Raw genomic sequence first — 27814 nt, forward strand, 5'->3', positions numbered from 1 at the left:
AATATTTAGAGGCTGAATGTCATTGTTGCATTCGCATTTGCCTTAAAATACTTTAGGAAAAAAAGGCAAAATATCATTGTTTAGTTGCTAAGTCGTGTCTGACTTGTTGCAACCCCACAGACTGTAGCCCACCAGGCTCCTCTGTCCATGGGATTTCCCAAGCAAGAATACTGGAGTGGGTTGCCATTTCCTCCTCCAGGGGATCTTCCCAACCCAGGGATTGAACCCAAATCTCTGCACTGGAAGGCAGATTCTTTACCACTGAGCCACAGTTGATTATTTATTTTAATATTTATTTGGCTTCACTGGGTCTTAGTTCTGGCACGCAGGATCTCCAACCTTCTGTGTGGCATGAGACTGTGGGGGTTCCAGTTTCAGCTAGTCATTAGCTGTGTGACCTTGGGTATTTTACTAAACCTCTGAGATTTTGAGTTGTAGCATGTGGGATCTAATTCCCTGACCAAGGATTGAACCCAGGCTCCCTGAATTGGGAGCATGGAGTTTTAGCCACTGAAACACCAGGGAAGTCCCCATAATAAGCTTTTAAAAGAGAAAAATAAAATACAAAACATGAAATAGCCTCTCCCTCCCAATCAGAGCAATTTAATGCGGTAGAATTAAATGCCTGAAATGGTCACTGGCCCACATGGAGTGCCTCAACAACCTCTGTCAACATTTACCAAGGACCTGCTCTCTGCCAGGCACTGGTCCAGAAGCTGTGGACCCAGCAGAAAAGTCCCTGACCTTGTGACAGTAGGGAGTAAATATGTATCACCTGGTCTATCGCTGTCAGACTGTGATAAGTAAAATGCAGAAAAACAAATTGAGTTGAAGGAGGTGCAAGGGTACAAGTGAGGTGAGATTTGTTTTAGGCCAGGTAATCCTGGAGGGCTTTCCTGAGGAGGTGACATTTGAACAGAGGCTGAATGTAGTGAGAATAGACGTTCAGACAGATGGTCCAGGAAGAGTTCCAGGGAAAGGAAACAATTAGTACAAAGGCCCTGGGGTGGGAACGGACCTGATGAGACCTAGGAACAGCAGAGAGGCCAGTGTAACTGGAACAGAATCAAGAGGGACACAGTAGTAGGCTGTAAGTAAGCAGTAGCTACCTCTACCATGGCAATAATGATTAAACTATCATTATTCTTACTAACGTATCAAAGCCTTAAGGTAATCATTTTAAGATAAGATAAGAAAAGGACTTCCCTTGTGGTCCAGTGGTTAAGAATCCGACTGCTAATGGAGGGAACATGACTTCATTCCCCGGTCCAGGAAGATTCCACATGCTTTGGGGCAACTAAGCCCTTGCCCTGCAAGTACTGAGCTCGAGTGCCACAACTGGACAGTAGCCCTGGATCTCTGCCACTGGAGAAAGCCCACGTGCAGCCACGAACACCCAGTCCAGGCAAAAATGAATGAATGAATTAAAAAGATAAGGTAAGAAAAGTCTCCAAGAAATTTTCTTTTCTAAGAGACAGTATACCTAGTGGTTCAGAGTGTGGGGGCTGAGACCAGGCTGTGGGGGTTCCAGTTTCAGCTACTCATTAGCTGTGTGGCCTTGGGCAGGTTACTTAACCTCTCTGGGCCTCAAGTCCCCTATCTGGAAAGGGAAGCTAATTGCCTCCCTCCCACAGCTGGTGAGCTAGAGACAGAAAAGTGTACATTCTTGCACAGTGCCTGGCGCCGTGCTAGTGCTCAATAATAATAATAATAGCAAGTGCTCAATAAAAGAGTCACTGCCATTGTTATCCCTGTTGGGTCCAGATTCTAGACTCTGGTCCTGCATTTCCTCTCCGTGGGTAGGATAGGGCAGGAGGTAGAACTGTCATGTTGACACATGAGGACAGCAATTGTGCTGACGACAGCAGGATAGTACAGCCCAACCGATATCCTCATCGCCAAGCGTCAGTCTCCTCATGTGGAAAATCTAGCCCCTCTTGGGGCTGGCGTGAAGACTGAATGAGATACTGATGCAGATGAGGTGGGGAGATAGAAAGTCGGGGTGTTGGCCCAGGTGGCCTTGAGACCCAGTTCAGCCCCTTGCTTCTGGGGGACCCTGGGCAGGTGGCTTCACTCCATGGATCCTTGCTTTTCCCAGCTGTGAAATGGGTCTGGGGTGGGTGGAAGCATCTCTCGGTGAAAAGTAGCTTCAGGTTCGTTAGTTCATGGAGCTTGTGGTCTGGCGCTGCCGCTTCCTGGCCAGATGATGTCATCGCTATGGACTATGAGTTCCTCTTTTATTTGAAGACAGAGAAATAACTCGGAGGCCTCCCATCCTCCCACCCCAGACTGCTCTAGTTTCCTGAAATCTGTCCATCTGTCTCTCCCTTTCTGTGTCTTTGCCTTTTTTTATTTGGCTGTGCAGCATATGGGACCATAGTTCCTGGACCTCACCCCTGCAGTGGAGGCACAGTCTTACCACTGGATGGCCAGGGGGAGTCCTTCTTTGTCTTTTTCAATATGTCCGTTTTGCTCCTGTCTTTCTTTCTTTCTTTTTAATATTGATTTATTTGGCTACACCAGGTCTTTGTTGCAGCAGGAGAACTCTTACTGTAGCATGTGGGATCCAGTTCCCTGATCAGGGATTGAACCCGGGGCCCCTGTATTAGAAGCATGGAGTCTTAACCACTGGATCACCAGGGAAGTCCCGCTCCTTTTCTTTGTCTCTCCCTGTTTCTCTGACTCCGTCCTCCAGTTGTATGTTTCTCTTTCTCCCTCGCTGTCTCTGTCTCTGACTTGCTCTCTCCAAGTGACACACACTGTGAGGTCCAGTGACGTGTTATGGGAGGAGAAGGGCAGGAGGCTGGGCTGTGGACAGTTCCAGAAAAAAAACTGCAGGAATGTCAGCTCTTTCCTCCTCTGACTCACCTGGGCCTCACCCAGCTCCTACCTGCCTGTGGGGTCCTGGGTGAGGCCCAAGGGTTTCGGGGGTTTCCCAGGGCTGGGGAGAGGAAAATCTCCTGTAGAAATATAGAGGGAGAGGGATCGAGAGAGATAGAGACAGAAAAGGAGAGAGAATGAGAGAGCTAGGGGCCAAACACAGCCAGACTCAGGGGAAATCAGAGAGGGACACAGAGACTCGACATACACTTTAAAATATGGCTTCTCTAGTGGCTCAGTGGTAAAGAATCCTCCTGCCAATGCAGGAGACCCAGGTTCAGTCCCTGGGTCGGGAAGATCCCCTGGAGAAGGAAATAGCAACCTACTCCAGTATTCTTGCCTGGAGAATTCCATGGACAGAGATGCCTGGTGGGCTATACAGTCCATGGCCTCTCAAAGGAGTCACACACGACTTAGTGACTAAACAACAACAATGTTTAAAATAGATAACCAACAAGGACTTACTGATAGCACAGGGAACTCTGTTCAGTACTCTGTAATAATCTGAATGGGAAAAGAAACTGAAAAAGAATAGATGTGTGTATCAGTTCAGTTCAGTTCAGTTGCTCAGTCGTGTCCGACTCTTTGCTACCCCATGGACTGCAGCACACCAGGCCTCCCTGTCCATCACCAACTCCCGGAGTTCACTCAAACTCACGTCCATCGAGTCGGTGATGCCATCCAGCCATCTCATCCTCTGTTGTCCCCTTTTCCTCCTGCCTTCTGTCTTTCCCAGCATCAGGGTCTTTTCAAATGAGTCAGTTCTTTGCATCGGGTGGCCAGAGTATTGAAGCTTCAGCTTCAACATCAGTCCTTCCAAAGAATATTCAGGACTGATTTCCTTTATGATGGACTGGTTGGATCTCCTTGCAGTCCAAGGGACTCTCAAGAGTCTTCTCCAACACCACAGTTCAAAAGCATCAATTGTCGGCACTCAGCTTTCTTTACAGTCCAACTCTCACGTCCATACATGACTACCAGAAAAACCATAGCCTTGACTAGATGGACCTTTGTTGGCAAAGTAATGTCTCTGCTTTTTAATATGCTGTCTAGGTTGGTCATAACTTTCCTTCCAAGGAGTAAGGTTCTTTTAATTTCATGGCTGCAGTCACCATCTGCAGTGATTTTGGAGCCCCCAAAATAAAGTCTGTCACTGTTTCCCCATTGATTTGCCATGATGTGATGGGACCAGATGTGTGTATAGGTATAAGTGAATCACGTCACTGTACCACTAAAATTAGTACAACATTATAAGTCAACTATAGCCCAATATAAAATAAAGTTTTTTAAATGCCCAGATTCTGAATATTGGCTGCACAACAATGAATGTATTTAAGGCTACTGAACAGTACCCTTAACATGACAAATTTTATGTTATATGCATTTTATCAAAATTAAATATTTTTTCATTGCAAAAGAAGACCGAAGCTGAGAGCCAAGGACAGAGGCAGAGAGAGATTAACAGACAGAGTTAGCTAGAAGGACCCTCTGTTGCCTTCAAAGAGAGAAAAGTAGAGACAGATTGACAGACACTGCCTGTGTGTGTGTGTGTGTAATCCCCTCAGCCTCTTGCCATCTGACTGAGGAAGTGACCCCCTCTGGCCTGGGCTGATGGTGGAGGTGGGGCTGTAGCTATTACCTTCCCAACTCCAGGAGGCCTGACAGGCAATACTCATGGGCTTTCCCATCCTGGCCTGGCTACCTCCCAGATGGGGGACATCTCCTTTCAGGCCCTCGCCTTTCCCTCTACAAAAATGAGGGACAAAGGAGGACCTACCCTTGGCAGAGGCAGAGCTGGGAGACCCTGAAGTCCACACTCCTTTTCCCCCCTTTTTCCAGATAGAGAAATTGAGACCCAAAGCGGGACACCATGAATGAGGACCTCCACCTCCCGGTTTGACTGGGCTCTGTAGCCATGCAGGGGAGTGGTCTGAGTCCTTTATCTATATAACCTGGTGAATCCTCCCAATCCCCCATTTTACGGTTGAGGAAATTGAGGGTTCAGAGAGGTGTAGTAGGCTTGATCAGGTGGCCTCGGCCCGAGACGGCCTGGAGCGGGGCTTGGGTTCCCAGCCAGAGACTGAGGCCAGGTCGCGGCGGTGAGAGCACCAGATCCTAACCACTAGACCGGTGGCCAGTGACAAGGGCCCTGGCCCTTTGGCTCTGCAGAAAATAATTTCCACCAAGACAGAAAGTTGTGACGCAGGTCAAGTATTTATTAAGAGGAAAAAGAGTACAGTATGTGTGGAGAGACACGCAGGTGGACTGAGAGAGAGAGTTCTTGAGTTGCACCTTCTTGCAGTTTGAATTACTTTCATGGGGCATTTCTTCTGGGTTTCCTTTGGCCAATCATTTTGACTGGCCTGGTTCACAGTCCGTAGGTGATGTATCTCAGCATCTTCCCATATGTGCACACGCATCTCTTAGCCAAGATGAATTCTACCAAAAATGTGTATGGGTAGAGAATATCTGTTATCGTAACTCCCCTTTGGCCTCCAAGGAGCAATCTCCTGACTTTGAGAAAAAGAAATATGTGGTCTAGGCAGGGCCTGACCTCCTCTCTTAATTGTCCTGCTATTCTCCTCTTGGAGTTTCAGCCCACAGGGAATGAATCTTCAATCACTTTACCCTGGGCAGGAGGGAGGCGTGCATCTATCTCTTGCTTTAGGCTGAGCAATGACCTCCCAAGAGATACAGGTCCTAAGCTCTGTAACCTGTGACGTTACCTCATGTGAACAAAGGGTCTCTGCAGATGCGACTAAGTCAAGGAGCTTAAGATGGGGACATCCCTGATCCTGAAGATCTGAGTGGGCCCTACGTGTAACCACAAGTGTCAATATAGAGGGGAGGCAGGTGGGCATGCGACTACAGACAGAGTGAAGGAAACTGGGGTCAGAGAAAGAAGATGTTTTGCTGCTGGCTTTGAAGATGGAGGAAGGGGCCACAAACCAAGGAATGGAAGAGGGGCAGCTCTAGCTACTAAAAAAAGGCAAAGAGATCACTGAGCCCCTACAGTTTCTGGAGGGAGCGCCATCCTACTAACCCCTTGGTTTGGACCCCTTAGGACTCATTTCAAGGATTTCTCATGTGGTCCAGTGGCTAAGCCTGTGCTCCCAGCGCAGGGAGCCCGGTTTCCAACCCTGGTCAGGGAACTAGATCCTGTATGCTGCAACGAAAGATCCTGCATGCCGCAACTAAGACCCAGCGCAGTCCATGAATAAAATATATAAAGTATAAATAAATATATAAATGTGTAATTACATATAAAAAAACTCATTTCAGATTTTCAACCTCCTGTGCTGTAAGAGAATATATTCCTTTTGCTTTAAAGCAGTAAGTTGGTGGTAATTTATTATGGCAACAATAGCAAATGAATACCAGAGGTTATTGGACTTCCCAGGTGGCTCAGTGGTAAAAAAATTCACCTGCAATGCAGGAGACAGAGACGTGGATTAGATCCCCTGGAGGTTGAGAAAATCCCCTGGAAGAGGAAATAGCAACCCACTCTAGTATTCTTGCCTGGAGAATCCCATGGACAAAGGCACCTGGTGGGCTACAGTCTGTGGGGTTGCAAAGAGTTGGGCACGACTTAGGGACTGGGTGCAGGTAAGAGGTTAAGTTCCCTGCCTGTGATGACTTGTAAGTACAGAGTCAGGATTTGGACCCAAGGCTCTACGGCTCATGCTCATAACTACCATACTGGGTTTGGGTAACTACCATGCTGTCCTGGGGGGACAAGAACCAGGGGCGGGGAGCCCCCAGCCTCTTCCCAGACCATCTTTCATCAGTCCTCTTTGCCACGCTTGCCCCTGGTTTCATGACATTGGGGTGGCCTGGAGAGAGGATGGGAGCCAGAGGAAAAACATTTGCTGAGTTTGTGCAACGAAAGGTTTTCCTACCTCAAGCTCTTAGCAGCTTACGTTTCCCCACTTAGGTACAGTAGCAGAAATAATCATTGTGATCTGAGAGTTAATATTGCTAATAGATTAACAGTTCCAATCAAGGGTTGAAGGGTGTGCCTATTTAAAAAAAAGAAGAAGAAGAAGCAAACAAAGAAAAAGATATGCTGAAGTTCTAACTCCCTGTACTCAGAATGTGACCTTATTTGGAAACAAGGATGTTGTTGCTGATGTAATGAGTTAAGATGAGGTCAGAGTGGAGAGTCAGGATTTGGACCCAAGGCTCTACGGCTCACGCTCATAACTACCATACTGGGTTTGGGTAACTACCATGCTGTCCTGGGGGGACAAGAACCAGGGGTAGGGAGCCCCTAGCCTCTTTCCAGACCATCCTCCATCAGTCCTCTTTGCCACACTTCCCCCTGGTTTCATGACATTGGGGTGTGTCTCCAGCACTGTAGGCAGATTCTTTACTGTCTGAGCCACCAGAGAAGACCCGTAGTAGAGTAGGGTGGACCCCCTAATCCAATGTGATTGATGTCTTTATAAGAAGGTGGTCATGTGACAACAAAGACACAGGGAGAAGACCATGTGATGCTGAAAGCAGAGATTGGAGTTATAAACTGCCAGCCAAAGACTTCTAGCAAATCACTAGAAGCTGCCAGGAGGCAAGAAAGCATCCCCTGACTGGTTGCAGAGAGAGCACTGTCCTGTTAACACCTCAGTTTTGGACTTCCAGCCTCTAGATTGCAAGATAATACATTTCTGCTCTTTCAAGTCACACAGTTTGTGGTAGTCTGCTGTGGCAGCCACAGGACATGGATATAGCTCCTGTGAATTGACAAAAAGTTAGGAAAGGATGGAAGAAGACACACAATGGCGAAACTTCCCTGGTAATCCAGTGGTTAAGAATCTGCCTGCCAATGCAGGAGATGTGGATTCAATCCCCGGGTAGGGAACATCCTCTGGAGGAGGAAATGGCAACCCACTCCAGTATTCTTGCCTGGAGAGTCCCATGGACAGAGGAGCCTGGCGAGCTGCACACAGTCCCTGGGGCTGCAAAAGAGTCCGATGCAACTGGGCACATACAGCATGGTGTCCTACCACACCCCTTTCTCCTACAGGTAGGCAAAAATAAAACACCTGGATGATGCACAAAGCTAGGGAGTCTATGGGAAACAGGCACTCCCCACACTACTGATGGGAGTGGAAACAGACGGTCGTTTCGCAATCGCTCTCAAATTTACAAATGTAGAAAACGTTCCTGATGTTGCAAAAACACTTCACCACTTCTGAAACGCAGAACTCTGTACCTACGTTTTTCACCGAAGCGGTTTGTAATTACTCAGTGAACTGTCCTAGAGGTTTGTACCAAACTGTACAAGAGGTATACTTATCCAACAGGAAAAAGAAAGAGGAAACTGTGTAATTCAGGTTACCTGATTGTCAGGTGGAAAAATCTAGGGGCAGAATTGTGTGTATCATATACTGTTGTTTGTCTATAAAAGGGGGGGTTGGGTGCGTGCTCAGTTGTGTCCAATTCTTTATGACCTCCTGGACTATAGCCTGCCAGGCTTCTCTCTCTGTGGTGCTTTCCAGGCAAGAATACTGGAATGGGTTGCCATTTCCTCCTCCAGGGCATCTTCCCAACCCAGGGATTGAACCTGCATCTTCTGCATCTCCTGCTTTGGCAGGAGGATTCTTTATCACTCAGCTACCTGGGAATATTTGCTTGGACATGCATTAGAGAATTGCCCTGAGGTCCCCCACCTCCAGGTTTTAAATTAAGGGCAGGGAGGCATGGAAGGGACATTTCCTTGCCCTTCACAATCTTTACTCAGAAAACCTCATGTTCGTGCAGTAGGTGGCCTGTTTACTCAGCCTCAGTTATCAGCTAACCTTTGAGGAGACTGGCTGCTACTCACAAAGCACCAGGAGCTGCTTCCTCCTCCAAGAACCCCAGGCTCCCTGGGGACTGTTCTCCCTTCTTCCCACTTCTCCTGAACCAAGAGGCTGGGGATCCACCTGGGAAGGAGGTGGCCTCCTCCCCAAACTCGTCTCTGCCACAGCATCCCATCCCATGGTGGGAAGAGACACCGCCCCACCCCAGCCTCCTGCCTTTCTCTTTAGGACTGGTTCCTTCCCAAGTGGCCTCCTTGACTCTACACCCTGATCGAGGGCCCCGCCCCGGAGTCTGGAAAGCCTGGCAAGGCCTGTGAAGTGACCTTGGAGTGGTCCTTTCTCTCTGCTGGGATCTCTCCTCTGAGCCGAGAGGACAGCCCAACCCCAGCCTTGCCAGGCCCACTGCCAGATGATGACGATTATAATGGGGAGATGATGATGAGACGATGATGAGATGATGATGCCATCGAGCATCTATTGTTCTCAGCATTCTTCTCTGATGCATCAGCTCGTTTTATCCTCATGGCAGCCCTATGACATAAGTCCTCCTATGTGCGCTCCTTGACAAATGAGAATACTGAGACTCAGGTGCGTGAAATGTCCAAGATCACCCAGCTTCAGGAGGCAGAACTGGAACTTGAATCCTGGCCTTCTGATTCCTCAGTGCTCACCCTCCTTGGCATGCGCGTGTGGTTTCCTTGAAGCTTGAGCATCACTAGTATACATCACCCGCACAGGAATGTAGCCAACAGAGCCTTTCCCGAGGGCTCTGGGTTGATCCCAGTTTAGTGTCACCAGGGCAGTGATATATCTCTCTTCTTATCTGCTTAGGGACTGGTAGAGCCCTGAGGGTCTAACTAATTTCCTTCCTGGGAAGTGTCAGCCAAGCTGTGGTCTCCTAAGACCAGATATAGATCCTGGGGGTAGGGCAGGGGTCCTTGACCGAGGCCCCTGAGGTAAGAGCTTGCAGGAGGATGGAACTGCCCATTGAAGACGATCAATTCTGATTTCAAATCATAAGGATTTCAGAGTTGAAAGAAATGGACCTCAGGGCTGAACACACTGGGGCCCCAAACGAGAGGGAAGGGGCAGCCCCAGAGTTACTTCTCAAAGGAGAGGCAGGTGGGACTCAAAGCTGGTGAAGAGACATTCCAAGCATTGGGACTATAAGACCCTTTGTGGGTGGTTGAGATGGATCTTATTCCCATTGAGCAGATGTGCAAATCAAGCCTTTCTTCAGAGGTGAGGGCAAGAGAGCAACGTGGGCCTCGTCAGGAGGGGCGCGATGTCTTCCCTTTCCCTTCTTGGTGGAGCCAAGTCAGTGGGGCCTGGGTTCAAATCCTGGTTGTGCCAGAATCCTCACGTTGTGGCCTCAGACAAGGGCCTGGACTGTTCTGAGCTCTAGTTTCCTTCTCTGTAAAATGGGGAAACTCAGGGCTGATTGCAACCATACCAACTGTTAAAATATTGAGACTTTAACCAGATTTGGTTGATAGAAATCTGCTCTTCCAAGACCCTGGCTGGTCCCCAACTCGTGGCATGTCTGGGTCTTCCCAGACACCCCCAAGTTCTACTAACTAAAACGGAATCACCAGGTTGGTGAAGGGGACCAGAACAGCACTCTAGTAATGGGGCTGAACTGTTACTGCTGCAGAGCCTGCCCTGTACTGACTGATGGTCAAATATTTTAAAAAGATATTTATTTATTTTTTATTTGGCTGTGTCGGGTCTTAGCTGAGGCATGTGGGCTCAGTGGCTCCTCAGCATGTGGGATCTTAGTTCCCTGATCAGGGACTGAACCTGCGTCCCCTGAACTGCCAGGTAGATTCTTAACTGCTGGACCACCAAGGGAGTCCCTGGTCAAATATTTTGGAATATGCCTCCGAGGGTTAATGATAATGGCTTGTAGGATTATTAGAAGGATCCAGTGAGTTAATGTCTCCTATAAAATGACCAGCAAACCTATTAGTAATAATATTAATAACAGCAACATGCCCAAAAAACAAACCAAAAAAAAAGCAAGGAAAAAAAGGGCGAAAAAGGAAAGAAGAAAACAAAAACAACAAAAACAGGCCAATTGTCCTTCTTTGGCTTCACTGAATAGCCTCTGGCTTGTCCCCCAGGCCCCTCAGGACTCAGTTTCCCCATCTCCAAGCTCTCTAGGCCCCTGCCCCGCTCCCAGTGGCCAGCTTGGCAGGTGGGGCTCTATCCGCCCCGCCTATTTGCTCTCCCTCTTCCAGGGCTGACACCCTAGACAAGGCCCTTGAATAAAAGGCCAGGGCACCTTGGTCCTTCTTCCTCCTCTCCAGCCTGGATCATGTTCTGGCTCCCCCCACTTCTAGTGCTCCTGGGAGCGCTGGCAGTCCCAGAAGGTAAGGTGCATTGTGTGTGGTTCCTCGGAGAGGGAGGGGGTGATGGGAGTCCGAGTGGCAGCTTCTTGTATCTTGGTTTTTTGTTCAGCAGAGGCAGCTGGATGGGGTGTTTGAGAGCATAGTTCTGAAGCCAGGCTGCCTGGGCTCAAATCCTGGCACTGCCACTTCTCAGCTGCATGACCTTGAGCAAGCCACTTAACCTCTCTATGCCTTGGTTTCCCTATCTGTGAAATGAGGATGATAGAGCCCTCAGGGGGCTCTTGGGGGCAGGGCTCTCACTGAACTTATGTGTTAGAGGGGATAGAAAAGTGGAAAATTAAATAACTTGATACTTCTGGGTTTTCTTTAATTAACAGTAACCTTTTGGTGTTCAACTATTTGTTTTCTTGTTTTTGTTTTTGCAAAAACTCCTATACTGTACTATATTCCAGAAAACTCCTCCCTTACATTTTTGAAACAGTCCCTCAGAGCTATATAAGAGGCTATATCTTGGGCTTAAGTCCTCAGGAATGCCCCAAATAAAACATAATTCTAAACTTACAAAAATTTTTGTTTAAAGAGATTTTTAAGGACTTAGAACAATATCAGGCCATAAGTGGCCTTGCCTGAAGGTGAGTTATTAATAATAACTTATTATTCCTTTACCTCACCTGACTATCTTCCCTCTGGTTATGATTCTGCTACCTTTGGCTCAGGACAGATCTTCCCTGGTGATTCAGAGGGTAAAGAATCTGCCTGCAATGTGGGAGACCAGGGTTTGATCCCTGGGTCGGGAAGATCCCCTGAAGAAGGAAATGACAACCCACTCCAGTATTCTTGCCTGGAGAATGGGGTCACAAAGAGTCAGACACAACTGAGCATCTAACACTTTCACTTTGGCTCAGGATAGGAACTAAACGGTCAAGACCCAGCCCAGGACCTCACAGTGTGATCTTGGGTAAGACTCAAACTCCATCTGGTTTCAGTTACCTCATCTATAAGTAGACGGTGTGAGTCAAGGTCAGCCATACACCTTTTCAGGGTGTGTGTCTTAGAGCCCTGAGATTTCTTGGAAGAGCCTCAGAGACGTCTTGGGGGTTAAGACCTGCTGGACAGACAGGGTGGTCCTCAGCCGATGAAGGGAAATGACACTGTTTTTAAAAAAGAAAAACGATTTATTTATTTTTGGAGGGGCCTTTGGTTGCTGCAGGAGAGTAGAGGGGCTATACTGCGGTGTGCAGGCTTTTCATTGTGGTGGCTTCTCTTGGGTGGCACTAGCAGTGTTACCCCACAAGGTCTTGGCGGCACGGGCTCTGGGGTGTCAGGACTTCAGTAGTTTTGGCTCCCCGGCCCTAGAGCACAGGCTCAATAGTTGTGGCACACGGGCTTAGTTGCTCCACGGCATGTGGGATCTTCCCAGACCAGGGATAGAACCCATGTCCCCTGCATTGACAGGTGGATTCTTAACCACTGGACCTCAAGGGGGAAGTTCAGGAAATGACTCTCTTATCTGTTCAGTTCTGGACTTGGTGGGGGAAGGGGGAGATGTTTGGAGAAAGAGTTCCATGGTGAGAACTGGTAAGTTACATGCAGACGAGATGCTGATTTCAGCTCCCAACCTTTGCCTGCAATGTTTCACCCACCTGGAATGCCATTTACCCACCACCAGGAAAATGTTCCTTGATCTCCTCCCAGCAGCCCTCCCACCACCATTAGTTCTACTGAAAGCACAGAATCTTAGTCACTGGACCGCCAGGGAAGTCCCTCTTAGCTCTATTTTTGACTTGCGTGTCTGCGTGTGAGTATATGTGTTTGTTCTCCTTCCCTCCTTCTCAAATCTCAGGGTATAATCACCCCTCTCTCCCCACAGGGACCAAGACGTGTCCAGTCTGCCCTTTGCTGGGAAACTGCATAGAGAAAACCTGTCCTCCGGCCCAGGACTCCTGCTTGCTTAGCCAGTTGCAGCTGGGTGGGGGATGGGCCGGCCGGGGTCGGGGGGTGGGTAGGGAAGATGGACAAAGTGGGTGGGCAGGGGTTGGAGGAGAGTGGCCTGGACCAGCCCCCCCGGGACTGAAGATTTCGAACTTCACCTCGTAGCTCAGCTAGCCCAGGGCTGCTGGGATGGCAGTGGGGAGGTGGGGGTGGCGGGGGGTGGTCTCAACACCATCTGAAGCCCCAGACTGATCTGTGGGGATTGCTGCAGAGGGGGCAGAGGTCCCGGAGGGCTTTGGGGCAGGGAGGTCTCTAACTTCCCATCCTCAATTTCTGTCACCAGCAAATGGGACTGTCATCAAGAATGGGTCCTGCGTGGCCCCTGGGGACTGTCGAAAAGATGTCTACTCCTTGACCTACGGTCCTGGCTTGAGTCTCTGGATCCGCACAGCCTGTTGTGAAGACAACTGTAGCAGTGTTACCCCACAAGGTCTGTTGGCCAGGCCTGAGGGATCACACACCCTGGTGGGGTGTCATGGGAACTTGGCCTTAGTCTCTGGCTCTGCTTGGCTGATGGGGACAAGAAGAACCTCAGTTTTCTCATCTGGAAAATGGGTGTGCAATAATTTGTGCAAGAGTTGCAGAGAGTGCAAAGCTAACACAGAGTAGGCACTCTATAAATTGTAGCTGTACTTACGGAGTTATTGTGGTGGGGGGCGGCACTTAACAGAAGCTCCAGACTCTTCTTTCTCCTTAGGAGAGGGGTTGCCTGAAGTCTAGTCAAACAGAACAAGATATGTCATGATTGGTGATGGGCTTCAGTCTAGGCTAAGGGGAAATGCTCGTTTTCTGGTGCTGACTCTGCACTTGCTCAACCTTGACGGTGAGCATCTCCTCGCTGGCTCCTTCCAAACTTGGCCTTGAACGGTGATAAAGATCACTTTTTGTTGCTTGGCTGTTTTTCCCAGAGAAGGAGTTTTGAATTTGGCAGGTGTATCAGTGGGGAGACTCTATAGACAGCTCCACACTTGGGGCCACTAGCCATCCGTCCAGACCCCTGGGACTTCCTTCCTCCTAAACTGTGCACATCAACCAAATACAACATCCAGGTCTGAGCCGAGAGTGGGGTATGCTAGTCAGCATATAGATTGTCAGTTAGGAGTATAACTGCATCAAACAAAGCTCCTATGTGTAAAGAAAAGTTGCAGAGACTACTTTAGAAAACTTGGAGCAATTGTCTCATTTTTTTCATTCTTTTAAATTTAAAAATAAGCATATACACATATCCATTCTTTTTCAGATTCTTCTACTGATCATTTTAATCTTATTTTTTTGTTCCTTTAAAATTTTTAAATTTTATGTTGGATTTACAACATTGTGTTAATCTCAAATGAATAGCAAAGTGATTCAGTCATACATACACATATATCTGTTTTTTTTCAGATTCTTCTACTGGTAATCTTAATTTAATTTTTATCTTTTGGCCACACTACATGGCATGTGGAATCTTAATTCCCTGACCAGGGATCGAACCCATGCCCTCTGCATTGGTAGCATGGAGTCTTAACCACTGGACCACCAGAGAAGTCCATATTTTTACTTTATTGCTCTTTAAGATTTTTAAATATTTTTATATTTCATTTTATATTGCAGTATAGTTAATTTACAATATTGTGTTAGTTTCAGGGGTACTAGAGTAATTGTCTCTTAGTAGGGCTTCCCTGGTGGTTCAGGTGGTAAAGAATTCACCTGCAATTCGGGAGATCTGGGTTTGATCCCTGGGTTGGGAAGACCCCCTGGAGGAGGACATGGCTACCCACTCCAGTATTCTTGCCTGGGGAATCCCCATGGACAGAGACGCCTGGCGGGCTACAGTCCATGGGGTCTCAAAGGGCCAGATACGACTGGCCTTTGAAGTGACTTAGCATACACACGTGCAAGATGCCCATAGCTGTCTGTAGAAATAAACTGTGAGCTACACAGAGAATGAAAGCTTTTCTAGTAGCCACATTCAAAAGTAGGAAGAAGCGGGTGAAATTAATTTTAAGAACAGATCTTCAGGTGCCATATCCAAGCTATTATTTCAACATGGTGATAATCAATATATAATTATTAATGAGATATTTTTACTTTCTTTTCCCAAATGAAACCTCTGAAAACACACCCTCTAGGGTGTGTTTTATACTCAGAGCACATCCCAAAGGGAACCACCCACAGTTTAAGTATTTAATAACCACGTGTAGAGAGAAGCCATCTATTAATCAGCACAGTTCTCTACTTTTCTGTATCTGCCAATGTTTCAGTATAAACCCATGTTAAAACAATCTGTGGCTGTTTTGACTAAGGAAAAAAAATATGCTTAAATAGCTTCCTCTTCAATGTTCCAGATCTCTAAGAAAGCTCTGAACACTAATCAGATGGTGGAGAACCTGGAATTAACCAGATGGTGGTGAACTACCCTTTTGTAAAACCCCACAATATTTAAGATATAAAATAACAGCATCGCCTTTTCATCACATTTGGAATTTGGGGTGTTAGAGGGAGGGCTTTTGTCCGTGTGGCCAATGTCTTGAAAACAGGGCCTGGCACAGGGTAGGTGCTCAAGAAATGTTTGTGGAATGAATGAAAGAACCCTTGGACTTCAGCATGAAGGTTTGCTTAGGACAAACGGACAGCATGGGGCCAACTCCACCTTTGATTCTGTTCACTGCTCCTTGGAATCAGTCTTCAAGGACCAGAAGGAGGTGTCTCAGACCAGATTGGTCTCACTTTGGAGGAAGATTGTGGTGGGTGGAAGCAGCAAGAACAGAGGGTGGGAAAAGGGGGATGAAAGGGGGGTCTCCCTCAGCCCCATCTCACTCTCATTACAACCACTCCCACCAGAAGCAAGACCCAGAGCCCAGCCCAACGGGCTACAGTGCCATTACGGTCCCGGGAATAAGTTGGCTCAGTGTGACTCCCTGTCGGTCATGAACTGCACTGGAAACCAGACTGTGTGTTTCACCCTCAGTGGGACATGGCATGGAGGTAAGGGTTCCCTTCAGGAGGTCAGTTGCATGGCCAGCCTCCACGCTGTCTGCACAAATCAGTGTTGAAGTTCATTTGCATGTGTGTTCCGGTTATTTACTGCTACTTAAATGTCTCTTACCTGTAGTGCCTTAAAAAACAATCATTTTATTAACTCTTATGGTTTCTGTAGGTTGGGAATTCAGGAAAAGCTCATCTGGAAAGTTCTGTTCTCTCACATAGATACACTTAGAGGGCTGCTGGAGCTGACACCGAGGGGCAACTAGGGGCTTAATGAGCATCTCGTACGTGTAGAATCTGGGCTTTTCCATGTGTTCTCTCCACATTGGTTACATTGGCTTTCCTTACAGCATGGCTGCCTTGGGGCTTTTTATACAGCGGCTGGAGCTCCAATACATTGATTAATGCAGCAAACAAGGCAGCAGTTGGGGCTAGTTGGCCACCTCTCTCTCCATGTAATCTCAAAGCTTCTCTGTGTGGTTTCTCTTCATTGGGCTTCCTCACATCAAGGCTGCCACCATCTTTGCATGGCAGCTGAAGAGTTCAGGGGCAAGTAGTCCAGCAAACAGGGTGGCAGCTGCATGGTCTCTTATGACCTAGCCTTGGAATTCACAGCCTGTCATGTCGTCTATGTTTTATTGATCGAAATAATCACAAAAGTCCATCTGATTTCATTGGAGAGGAGGTATCGACCCTCACCGATTGGTCTTAAAGAATGTGCACATGTAGTTTTATTTTATTTTTCACATTAAAAAAAAATAAGTTTATTATTATTAAGCCTTAGATATGCGTGCTCAGTCGCTTTAGTTGTGTTTGACTCTTTGCGACCCTATGGACTGTGTAGCCCGCCAGGCTCCTCTGTCCATGGGCTTCTCCAAGCAAGAATACTGGAGTGGGTTGCCATTTCTTACCCCAGGGAAGATTTTTTTTTTAAATGTGGACCATTTTTTAAAAAGTCTTTATTGAATTTGTTACAATATTTCTTCTGTTTTATGTTTTGGTCTTTTGGCAATGAGGCATGTGGAATCTTAGCTCCTCCATCGGAGATTGAAATGGCATCCTCTGCATTGAAAGGTGGAGTTTTAACCACCGGACCACCAGGGAAGTCCCTGCAGGTGTATTTTTAAATCATCACGTGTTTGCAAAGGGATGGAGCAGAGGCTTTTTGAACAAAAGGCTTGGAACACAACCACACTGATCAGAGACTAGATTACCTGTGAAGAGTCAAGGAGAGAAGTGGTCTGGGCTTCTGCTCCTAGCAGTCTGGTGGACTAGATCCTCTGCAGGGTCTTTCTGTTACAAACAGTGGCATGCTCAGAGGGTGGGCGTGAGAGGAACAAGAATGGTAGGAGTGGTCTGCTCCGGTGGAGAGAGGTATTTATCACTACCACTGTTTAGAAATGCTGGCATATGATGATAATAAAAAGCAGACCGACTTTCAGTTGGTTTTATTGTTTTTAACTGCTCCGCAGGCAATACACTCTAATCTTTTAGCCTGCTTCCAGGATGGATTGCTCCCACCACCCATCCCCCTTGGTTCCACTGTTTACAGATGAACTAGATGCTGTACAAAAGTTTCCCCATGATTTTGGGAGCTTGAGGGAGATTTCCAAGGGTCCCCAAAGAAAACTAAAGTGTGAGCAGAAATCAGAAGATCAGTGAGTAAACATGTAACGCACAGTGGCCCTGAGAGCAAATACTTATAACAGCCTGCTTTAAGGGCCTTCCTCGGTGGTCTTATGTCTAAGACCTCACCTTCCAGTGCAGGAGGTGTGGGTTCGATCCCTGGTCAGGGAACTAAGATCCCACATGCTTCTCAGTGTGGGCCAAAAAAAAAAAAAAAAGCCTGCTTTAAGTGACTAGATCTTGGGTCCACAGCATGGTTGGAGAATTGACTCTTTAACCCCTATGTAAGTCAGGGATCTTGGAAGGAAACTGAAATGATCCCAGGTTGGTAGAACCCCTGGCTCTCAGTATTTTGTTGTTCAGTTGCTAAGTCCTGTCTGACTGTGTGTGACCCCATGGACTGCAGCACACCAGGCTTCCCTGTCCTTCACTCTGTCCCAGAGTTTGCTCAAACTCATGACCATTGAGTTGATGATGCCATCCAACCATCTCATCCTGTCTTCCTCTTCTCCTCCTGCCCTCAATCTTTCCTAGCATCAGGGTCTTTTCCAGTGAGTCAGCTGATCTGACTTATCTGACAAAGCATAGGCCACTTGATCTCAGTATAAGCAAAGGCAAATGCTCTCCAGGGAAAAGCCTCCAGGACTCCCACGGATGACATCAACCCCATGTGAGCTCCCAATCCAGAGCCCATGAAACGCACAAGGAAACAAGCCACCATGAGTGAGAGCAGCGGCAACAAACGACGGATGTGGGCCCACAAGGAACTCAGCTATTATAGTTAGCAGCCACAGAACATAGCGTAGTTATATGTGACATATATGAAGGAATACAGTTAGAACCCTTCAAATGAGTGGGCAACAAGAGGTTGTAAGAAATGACCAGATAGATTTGATAATGAATCATACAGAACAATCAAGAGAGCTGGAAACTTTCACACAGAGAAAGACAGACATCAAGTTGGGAAGGCTCAAGCTCTGAGTCTCCCCCGCCAACTTTATCTTGTTTCTACAGGGACCCCCCAAACCCTGAAAGGCTGTGCTACACCAGAGATCTGCCACCTGCAAGCGAACACCACGCTGGGCCCGGAAGCGTCTGGATTTCGTCTCGTCACCAAGCCCGAATGCAGCCGTGTGACTCCTACCACCCAGCCAGGTGCTTTGAACCCAGACTTCCTGAGACTCTACCCTCTTTGCCCTCTCTGGGTCCCTAATGCCCTTCCTGATCTTATGTGTTCCCAAGTATCCCCTCTCCCTACCATCAAGCTCTCAGAGAATGCAATTACTCATATGTGCGCAGGCGCGTGCTCACACACACCACCACACAGATGCACACAGATGCACTCACACCACCTGACACCTGGATGCAGAAAATCCCATTGGTCCACATCCACAGACCATCTGCATTTACATCCCAGCACACAAAACACGCCTGCAGAGGAGCACTACGTCAAAACGAGAACATCCTGTTGTGTAAAGGAGATTCGAGATCTAAACTCGGTTTAGAAGAAATCTGATGGTCTTTTCATTTTCTTCACTTCCTGGATTGTGAAAGAAGACGCATTTGACAACAGCCTTCTTTTGGCTTACCAAAGAACACTGACAATAGTTTTTGTCTTCCAGAAAAGAGAGATGTTAATTTAGATAGTATTTACCAGGTTAACAGTTGTGTGTGTTTTTTTTTTTTTTGTAAAATATCTATTTAATTTATTGGGCTGTGCCAGGTCTTAGTTGCAGCATGTAGGGTTAGTTCCCTGACCAGGGATGAAATCCCAGGCCCCCCGGATTGGGAGAGTGGAATCTAAGCCATTGGATCAGCAGTATAGTCCCAGCAACAGGTTTTTAAGTGACAACTGAGCAGAATTATAGACATTTCAGAGGAGCAAAGGTAATTTTCAAACCTGGATTCAGTGTCCTGGGGGCATAGAAAATACTCTTGTTAGAACCTGCACAGCAAAGACAGTCCTGTGATAAAGAAGATATGTTTGCTGAACTTGCAGGCAAAGCAGGAACATTCTCACCTTTACTATCTCAGATTACCAGCTGTTAGGCAGTTTACTTTTCAAAACTAATTAGAGGATTAAATGAATGATGACGATGAAGAAAAAAATGGTAGACTTGAGAGCTAAAATTTACAACGTGGAAAGACGAAAAGGGCAAACTAGGATTACTGACAACTGGGAGATGGGACATGGAATTTTTGTGGGTACAGTCCTTGTGGATATATGACACATCTGTGCAGGGACACACACACGGATGTTTGTTGGTTGTCAGATCCAAGCACATGGACTGGGAAAGAGAAAGGTACAAACACACACATATTAATACACACAAGTACAAAATATACACACACACTGAAACACTTAGCTAACATACACATCTGTGCACCAACATGTATATCCAAGCACTCTAAACCTTGCTGGAAACACAGACTCCCTAGAGCAGCCTCCTACACAGACACATGGGCTTCCCAGGTGGCTCAGTGTAAAAAATCTGCCTAACAATGCAGGAGACGTGGGTCCGATTGCTTGGTGGGGAAGATCCCCTGGAGAAGGAAATGGCAACCCACTCCTGTATTCTTGGCTGGGCAATCCCATGGACAGAGGAGCCTGGCGGGCTATAGTCCATAGGATCGCAAAATGTCAGGCACGACTTAGAGACTAAACGACCACAGCAACATAGACACCCACACACAGAGGAGCTCACAAAAACAGACACACAAACATTCCTACCCTTCTTCAGACAATTCCAGAACACACAGAGTGCAACACATGCATGTATAGCCACATGACCACGTGTGCATAGAGAAACAGGCCTGGACGCTCATACACACAAACTGCCTCATCACAGAAGTGCATCCACACAGCACCGTCACACGCATATAGCTATGTGCCCAGAAACTGACACACACACGCGTGCACGCACACACACATATCCTCCAGCCAGCTCATCTTCCTCTCTCCCCAGGTCCCTACACGGCCCACAGCAAGGCTAAGGTCACCACGTGCTTCACCTGCTCAGACCTCCACCATTGCAACCCTCTCCCCTGCACTGAAGATAGGAACCACTGCCTTCAGACGGTGGGCATCACAGGTGAGCGCCCCTGGGACAGGATTGGCGAGGACAGGCAGAAGTGGGACAGAAGACATCCAAGACCTCTCCTTGCCCTCCTGTGTCTGCTGCTTCAACTCTAGCCATGGTAACCCTTTCCTGGCTATGAAGGACAGAGGTTGGTTGCAACAGAGGATGGGAGTTTAAAACCTGATGCTGCAAGTGTCATAGGAATTCCTGAATGGCAAAGCAGCTAAAAATATAGAAGCTTCACCAGACACAAGAAGATAAATACTGTATAATTCCATTTACTTGAGGTATCTAGAGTGGTCAAAATCAGGGAAAAAGAAAGCAGAATCGTGATAGATTCAATTCTGCAAAATGAAAAAATCTAGAGATGTATTATTACCGGACAATGTAATATAGTGAACACTATTGAACTGCACGCTTAAAACTGGACGAGAAGGTAAACTTTGTATTATGTATATATATACTTTTTACCACAATGATAAAAAAAACAGACTTAATGACTTAACAATGATTTGGGGAATTCCCTGGCGGTCCAGTGATCTGGACTCAGCACTTTCACAGCAGAGGGTGCTGGTAAACATGTGGGTTCAGTCCCTAGTGGGGAAATGAAGATGGCTCGTATTTGCTTCTCATGAACCCACCCTCCATATCCTTCCAGTCCTAGGCGCAACTAACTCTGTCGCTTGGAGAAATGGTTCCTGTGTGGCCTCCAAGGATTGCACACCTGCCAACTCCATCTCTGCCTTGACCTACAGCATTGGTTTCGGCTTCTGGGTCAACATCACCTGTTGCCAAGGCAACTGCCAAGAGCCCAGTCCTCTTGGTGAGCTGCCACCAGAAAGTGGTCAGATGGGAGGCCAAGGAGGTGGTGGGGTGACTTTGGAGGAGAGTTTGTCCTGGATTGAGGAGGGTAGGCACTCAATCCTCATTACCAGTCAGGTTGCCCTAAGCCACCTTGACTGCAGCTCCCTGGGAAATCCCATTAAGGTCATCCCCCTGTAGTAGAGCCTATGAGCACATGAAGGACCCTGGAAGGTCCTGAGAGTCCTCCCGGCTGACCATCACTCTCCCCTCTACAGCCGCCCTGCCAGCCTCAAGCACCCTGAGTAAGTTCCTGTGTCCTACATGTCCTGGGGGCCACTCGGGGCCCTGCAGCCCCTCCTTCTACATGCAGTGTCCCAGCAGGGAGACCGAGTGTATCCACGTAAACCTGGTGTCCGAAGTAGGTAAGATGTGTGTGTGTGTGTGTGTGCATGCACGTGTGCATGAGTGCGTCTGAACACACTGGTTTGGATACAGGCATGCCTGGGTTTGGGGGGCCCAGTTCCATCACTGACCCTGTGAGGCCCAAGCACCTTCATCTCCTTTAGCCTCATTTTTCTCTTCTGATAAGTGGGGATGCTAGAAGCATACCTGCCGGGAGCCAGCACAGGACCCCGGTACATACCTCACAGGGTTTGATGAGGATGAGAGGAGTTCATGACAGAGGTGATGGAGTAGAGGGCAGAAAGCAGGACTCTGGGGCCAGGCTGCTTGGGTTCAAATCCTAGCCCTTATGAGCTGGGTGACTCTGGGTAGGGGACTTTCTTTGTCTGTGCCTCAATTTCCCCATCTGAGAAAGAGGATAATCAAAGTCTCTTATCTGTTATGAATATTAAATAAGATAATCCATGAAGCTTCTAGATGTGTGCTGTCCAAAAGAAATACAATGTCCACATATGCAAATTAAAAATTTTTACTAGCCTTTTGCAAAAGGTAAAAGGTGAAATTCATTGAATAATATATTTTCCTCTGGCTTCTTTTTTTAACTTTAAATTGATTTATTTTTTAATTGAAGGGTAATTGCTTAACAGAATTGTGTTGGTTTCCACCAAATGAATAATATATTTTTAACCCAACTTATCCAACAGTTATCACTTCAACATGCAAATGACATAAGAAATGATAAATGAAAAATCTTACATTCATTTTTTTCCTACTAAGTCTTTGAAATCTCACATGGGTTTTATACTCATAGCCCATCCCAGTTCAAACCAACCACATGGCAGGGGCTCAAGAGCCACATACAGCTAGTGACTACTGTACTGAAGAGCATAATTCTAGAACATAGTAAGGGCTATGTATGGCATGTCAGCAAATCTAAGGTGATGGGAAGACAGGAAGACAGCTGTCTTCCAAAGTATTCAAAAATATGTGTATGTACTCAGAGGTAAAGAATCTGCCTGCCAAGACAGAAGACTCAGGTTCCATCCCTGGGTTGGGAAGATTCCCTGGAGATGGAAATGGCAACCCACTCCAGTGTTCTTGCCTGGGAAATCCTATGGACAGAGGAGCCTGGTGGGCTACAGTCCATGGGGTTGCAAAGAGTACAACACAACTGAGTGACTAAATGGTGTGTGTGTGTGTGTGTGTGTGTGTGTGTGTGTGTGTTTGTCTGTTGGGGAATAGGGATTTGCATCTTGGAATTGATGACATTCAGTGTTAGTGGTTCGGAGAAGGCAATGGCAACCCACTCCAGTACTCTTGCCTGGAAAATCACATGGGCAGAGGAGCCTGATGGGCTGCAGTCCATGGGGTCACTAAGAGTCGGACACGACTGAGCGACCTCCCTTTCACTTTTCACTTTCATGCACTGGAGAAGGAAATGGCAACCCACTCCAGTGTTCTTGCCTGGAGGATCCCAGGGACGGGGGAGTCTGGTGGGCTGCCATCTATGGGGTCGCACAGAGTCAGATACGACTGAAGCGACTTAGCAGTGGCAGCCGCAGCAGTGTTAGTGGTTATCATTGTTAAATGTGAATAAGGCTCAGGTGGACAGAATAGCTCTTTAATCGATCACTGTCCAGGGAAGAGATGAACTGGGGAAGTTAGTTTTTTTGTGCACAATGGGGTAAGTGTGTGGGTGTTTCTGGAGAAGGGGTGATATGTCAGTGAGCAGGAAGCCTGGGTGTGTTTGTGTGGTTTGTTCTCTGGTCTCTTGGGCTTCATATGGACTGGGATTGAGGTGTGTGTGTGTGTGTACATGTGTGGATGGGTGTGCATGACGGTGGGTGTGGGACCATGACTCACAAACTTGGCTCTTTGAGAAAGTGTACTCCAGTTCAGGGCAAGATGACATAAACTCAGACTGTGCTGTGAGGCTTACATTTCTTCTTAACTTTTGTATTATGGAGAAATTTCAAGGCAAATATAAGAGTAAACGGTTTAATAAGCCCTGTGGACCTTTCACCCAACTGTGATCATTACCTACTCATGTCCGATCCTGCTTCATCTCTATCCAGGCCCCATGTTATTTTGAACACATGCAGATATCCTACTACTCAACCATCAGCATTTCCACATATGGCTAAAAGATAAGGACCTAAAAATAACACCAACAGTTGTAGTTAAGTATTTTCCTGCTGGTGTGTACCTGCTGCTCAGTCAAGTCCAACTCTGTGCAACCCTATGGACCACAGTCCTCCAGGCTCCTCCGTCCATGGGATTCTCCAGGCCAGAATACTGGAGTGGGTCGCCATTTCCTCCTCCAGGGGATCCTCCCGACCCAGGGATCAAACCCTCATCTCTTGCCTCTACAGGTGCCTTGACAGGTGGTTTCTTTACCACTAGCGCTACCTGGGAAGCCAGACTATTTAACTTTCAAATTTCTCACAAGTCCTTAATAAACTGGTTACTCTGGCATATTTACGTTTTTATATAAATACGTCACATCCTGTCATACTAATCATATAGGGCTGCGAGGAGCTTAGGAAATAATTGGGAAACTGGTTGGAGGGATGTGTGAAGCCGAGTGGCCTCCAGGTGTCATAATTTTTATTAATATTGATACAAGTGAAAGAACACCTGTAACACATGAGTAACACACAAAGATTAAGGAAAGGAACGGTGGTGACCAGCTCCAGATCAAGGCTCAGAACACTGCCGGTAAGTTTTCCTGGAGGGCACAGATGGGCTTGAGGGCCGGCCATTCCCTCCGAGGTTGGCGCGCTCTGTGCTCGCCTTTCCACGTGACAGAGCCTTTTAGGAAGGCAACCCCGCGAGGCTGGAGGGAGTTTCCAGGCAGTCTGTTGCATTGGAGGAACTCCGGGAGTCTGGAGACAGCGACGCGGCGCTGATACCAGTGGCGAAGTGCGTGCGCCAGGCGCGCGCCCTCGCGGGGCGCAGCCTCACGTCCCCGTCCCCACCCTCGTCTCCGCAGGCGGCCGGAACCTGAGCGTGCGCGGCTGCGGCACCCGCGACCTGTGCCAGGAAGAGGGTTTCCCGGTGTTCCCGGGCCACCGGCTGGCCGGCCGGCCCGTCTGCAACGCCAGGCAACGCGCCATCCTGGACCCCAAGTGCCACTCGGGCGCAGCGCTTGGCCTCCGCCTCGCCCTGCCGGTGCTGACCGTCGCGCTGGGCACCGCGACCCTCTCCTGAGCCACCCCACCTGCACCCCCGACCCCCTCCTCTAAGCCTCCCTGCTTGTTCCGCCAGATGGTGCCCCTCTACTAGGGCATTTCTAGGGGTTTGGAAGCTTCCGGTGAGAAAGTAAAAAAAGCAGGGGTGCGCCTCCTCCCTCAGACTAAGAGATTCCCCAGTGCTAGTCCTCTTTCTTCACCACAGAGGCTGTGCTTCTTCCCTCGGACTAGGGCTTCCTCAAGTCTGGTCCTCTTTCCTCACCAAAGGCCTCAAAGGCTATGCCTCCTTCCTTAGACTAGGCTGTTTTTCCTCCTCAGATGAGAGATGCTTCCATGGTTACACATTCTTCTTCCTACTGGGGGGGCCAAAGACTGAATAACATCCTTCCTCAAAACTAGGAGGTTCCCAATACCTGGCTACTCCCTCAAGACTGTATCTCTTCTCAAGAAAATTAGAGAACAGCGCCTCCTTCTCTTTCCCTCTTCAGGGTCTAGCAAAGTCCTAGCAGCCAACCTGGGGCTTGAGGACAAAATACATCCCCTCCTCAGGCTTTCAGAGCAGCGCATTCCACCCCCACCATGGGCCGTCTTCAGTCCCGGCACAGTCTCTCAGCTGTGCTGTTGTTCAGTTGCTAAGTCGTGTCCAATTCTTTGCAACTCCATGGACTTCAGCATGCCAGGCTCCCCTGTCCTCCACCATCTCCTAGAGTTTGCTCAAATCCCTTCCAATAAACATTCAGAGTGGATTTCCTTTAGGACTGACTGGTTTGATCCTTGCTGTCACCAAAGCTGAATGAATCGCATTGCACAGTGCCTAGTGGTTTGGACTTCCTTTTACTGACACTGCAGCCTCAAGTGGGCCCCCCGATGTGGTCTCTATACCCTGGGGATTCAGATGACAAGGTCTGGGAGCCTTGAGATCACATGCTCAATGTGGAATGAGCATCATTTTAGAGCAAGCTTTGGATCCAAAGGACGGAGCAGAGAGGTATAATAAAATCGAGGCTCTCACCGCAGGCAGAATTCCAGGAACATTTGCTCACAGCTGAAAGTAATAGAAAGTCCAATGAGAAGAACGGAAACGATTCATTTAACAAAAATGTATTGATCACTATATACATCGAGCACGGTTGTAGACATGGGGGACATTGAGTAAACAAAATCTCCTGCTCTCAGGAAGTTCATGTTTTATGGGAGAGGAAGATAATAAACCTCTCATCTGGGTTTCCCTGGTGGCTCAGATGGTAAAGAATCCACCTGCAAGACAGGAGACCCGGATTCGATCCCCGGGTCGGGAAGATCCCCTGGAGAAGAAAATCTCAACCCACTCCAGTATTCCTGCCTGAAAAATCCCATGGACAGAGGATCCTGGTGATCTACAGTCCATGGAGTCGCAAAGACCGAGGTACTAACACTGCACTTCATGATATTCCAGACCGTAATGAGTAATCTGGAGAACACAGTTTGGGAAGAGAAGTGGGGATGCTGCCAAAGGGGTGCACTTTCTAAAAAATTGCATTTATATTTTATATTTATTATTGATTTGGCCATGCAGGGTCTTAGTGGCGGCGCATAGGATCTTCAGTCTTCCTTGGAGCACACAGGTTCTTTTCGTTGCAGCATATTAACTCATAGTTGCAGTATTTGGGATCTAGTTCCCTGACTAGGGAACCCAGGCCCCCTGCAATGGGAGCTCGGAATCTTAGCCACTGAACCACCAGGGAAGTTCTGGGGTGCACTTTTATGCAGGGAGATTTAGAGCGTCATCTGAATAAAGACCTGAAAGGGGCTGACAGAGAGGGCCAGCAGCGGTCTGGAGAGCGAGTGGGAGGAATTCCAGCAGAAGGAACGGCAAAGATGCTAGAGTAGGAGCAGTTGTGGTTCAGTTGCCAAGTTGTGTCTGACTCTGCGACCCCATGGACTGCAGCGCGCCAGGCCCCCTGTCCCTCACCATCTCCCAGAGTTTGCCCAAGTCACGTCCATTGAATCTGTGATGCCATCCAACCATCTCATCCTCTGTCACCCCCTTCTTCTCCTGCCCTCAGTCTTTCCCAGCATCAGGGTGTTTTTCCAATGAGTCGGCTCTTCGCATCAGGTGGCCAAAGCATTGGAGCTTCAGCTTCAGCATCAGTCCTTCCAGTGAGTATTCAGGGTTGATTTCCTTTAGGACTGACTGGTTTGATCTCCTTGCTGTCCAAGGGATTCTCAAGAGCAGTAAGGAATATCTAATATAATACAACAAAACAGAAAGAATGGAGATGGAGATACCCAGGGGCCATTAATTCAGCAGTTCCCACAAGTCACTGGGGACCTACCTTGCTGCCCTGCTGTCCTCAGTATGTTGGTGTTTGCACAATGATGGCCAGAGCTCCATCATCATTTCCTCGTACAACCACATCCAAAGCTGGAAGAGGGGGCTTCCCATCTCTGTCTTGTCAGGAACCCCATCATCAAGCAGACTCTGTCATGTCCCATCAGCCGATCTGTGGCAAGGTGATGGATTATCTCGACTGACTTTGCCTAATCAAGATTCAAGGGCTTCCCAGGTGGTTCAGTGATAAAGAATCCTCCTGCCAACACAGGAGACCTGGGTTCGATCCCTGGGTCAGGAAGATCCTCTGGAGAAGGAAATGGCAACCCACTCCAGTATTCTTGCCTAGGAAATCCCATGGACAGAGGAATCTGGCGGGCTAGAGTCCATGGGGTCGCAAAGAGTTGGA

The 27814-nt window shown here is 47.9% G+C and overlaps 1 protein-coding gene across 1 annotated transcript; it reads left to right on the forward strand.

Annotated features, from left to right (window-relative positions):
* Positions 1-1270: 1270 nt before the first annotated feature.
* Positions 1271-25849, forward strand: LOC147353979 (uncharacterized). Its single transcript, XM_086352924.1, has 10 exons — positions 1271-1437; positions 10922-11053; positions 12903-13001; positions 13308-13454; positions 15848-15991; positions 18632-18772; positions 20584-20709; positions 21356-21520; positions 21777-21923; positions 24896-25849. Exons 2-10 carry the CDS (start codon positions 10999-11001, stop codon positions 25111-25113), a joined length of 1242 nt encoding a protein of 413 aa, XP_086209050.1. The 5' UTR covers positions 1271-1437; positions 10922-10998; the 3' UTR covers positions 25114-25849.
* The last annotated feature ends 1965 nt before the right edge of the window (positions 25850-27814 follow it).

This window comes from Bos grunniens, chromosome 18 (genome assembly GCF_055505025.1).
Source record: "Bos grunniens cultivar Pamir isolate PY7600 chromosome 18, Bosgru_T2T1.0, whole genome shotgun sequence".
NCBI classification, from domain to species: Eukaryota; Metazoa; Chordata; class Mammalia; order Artiodactyla; family Bovidae; genus Bos; species Bos grunniens.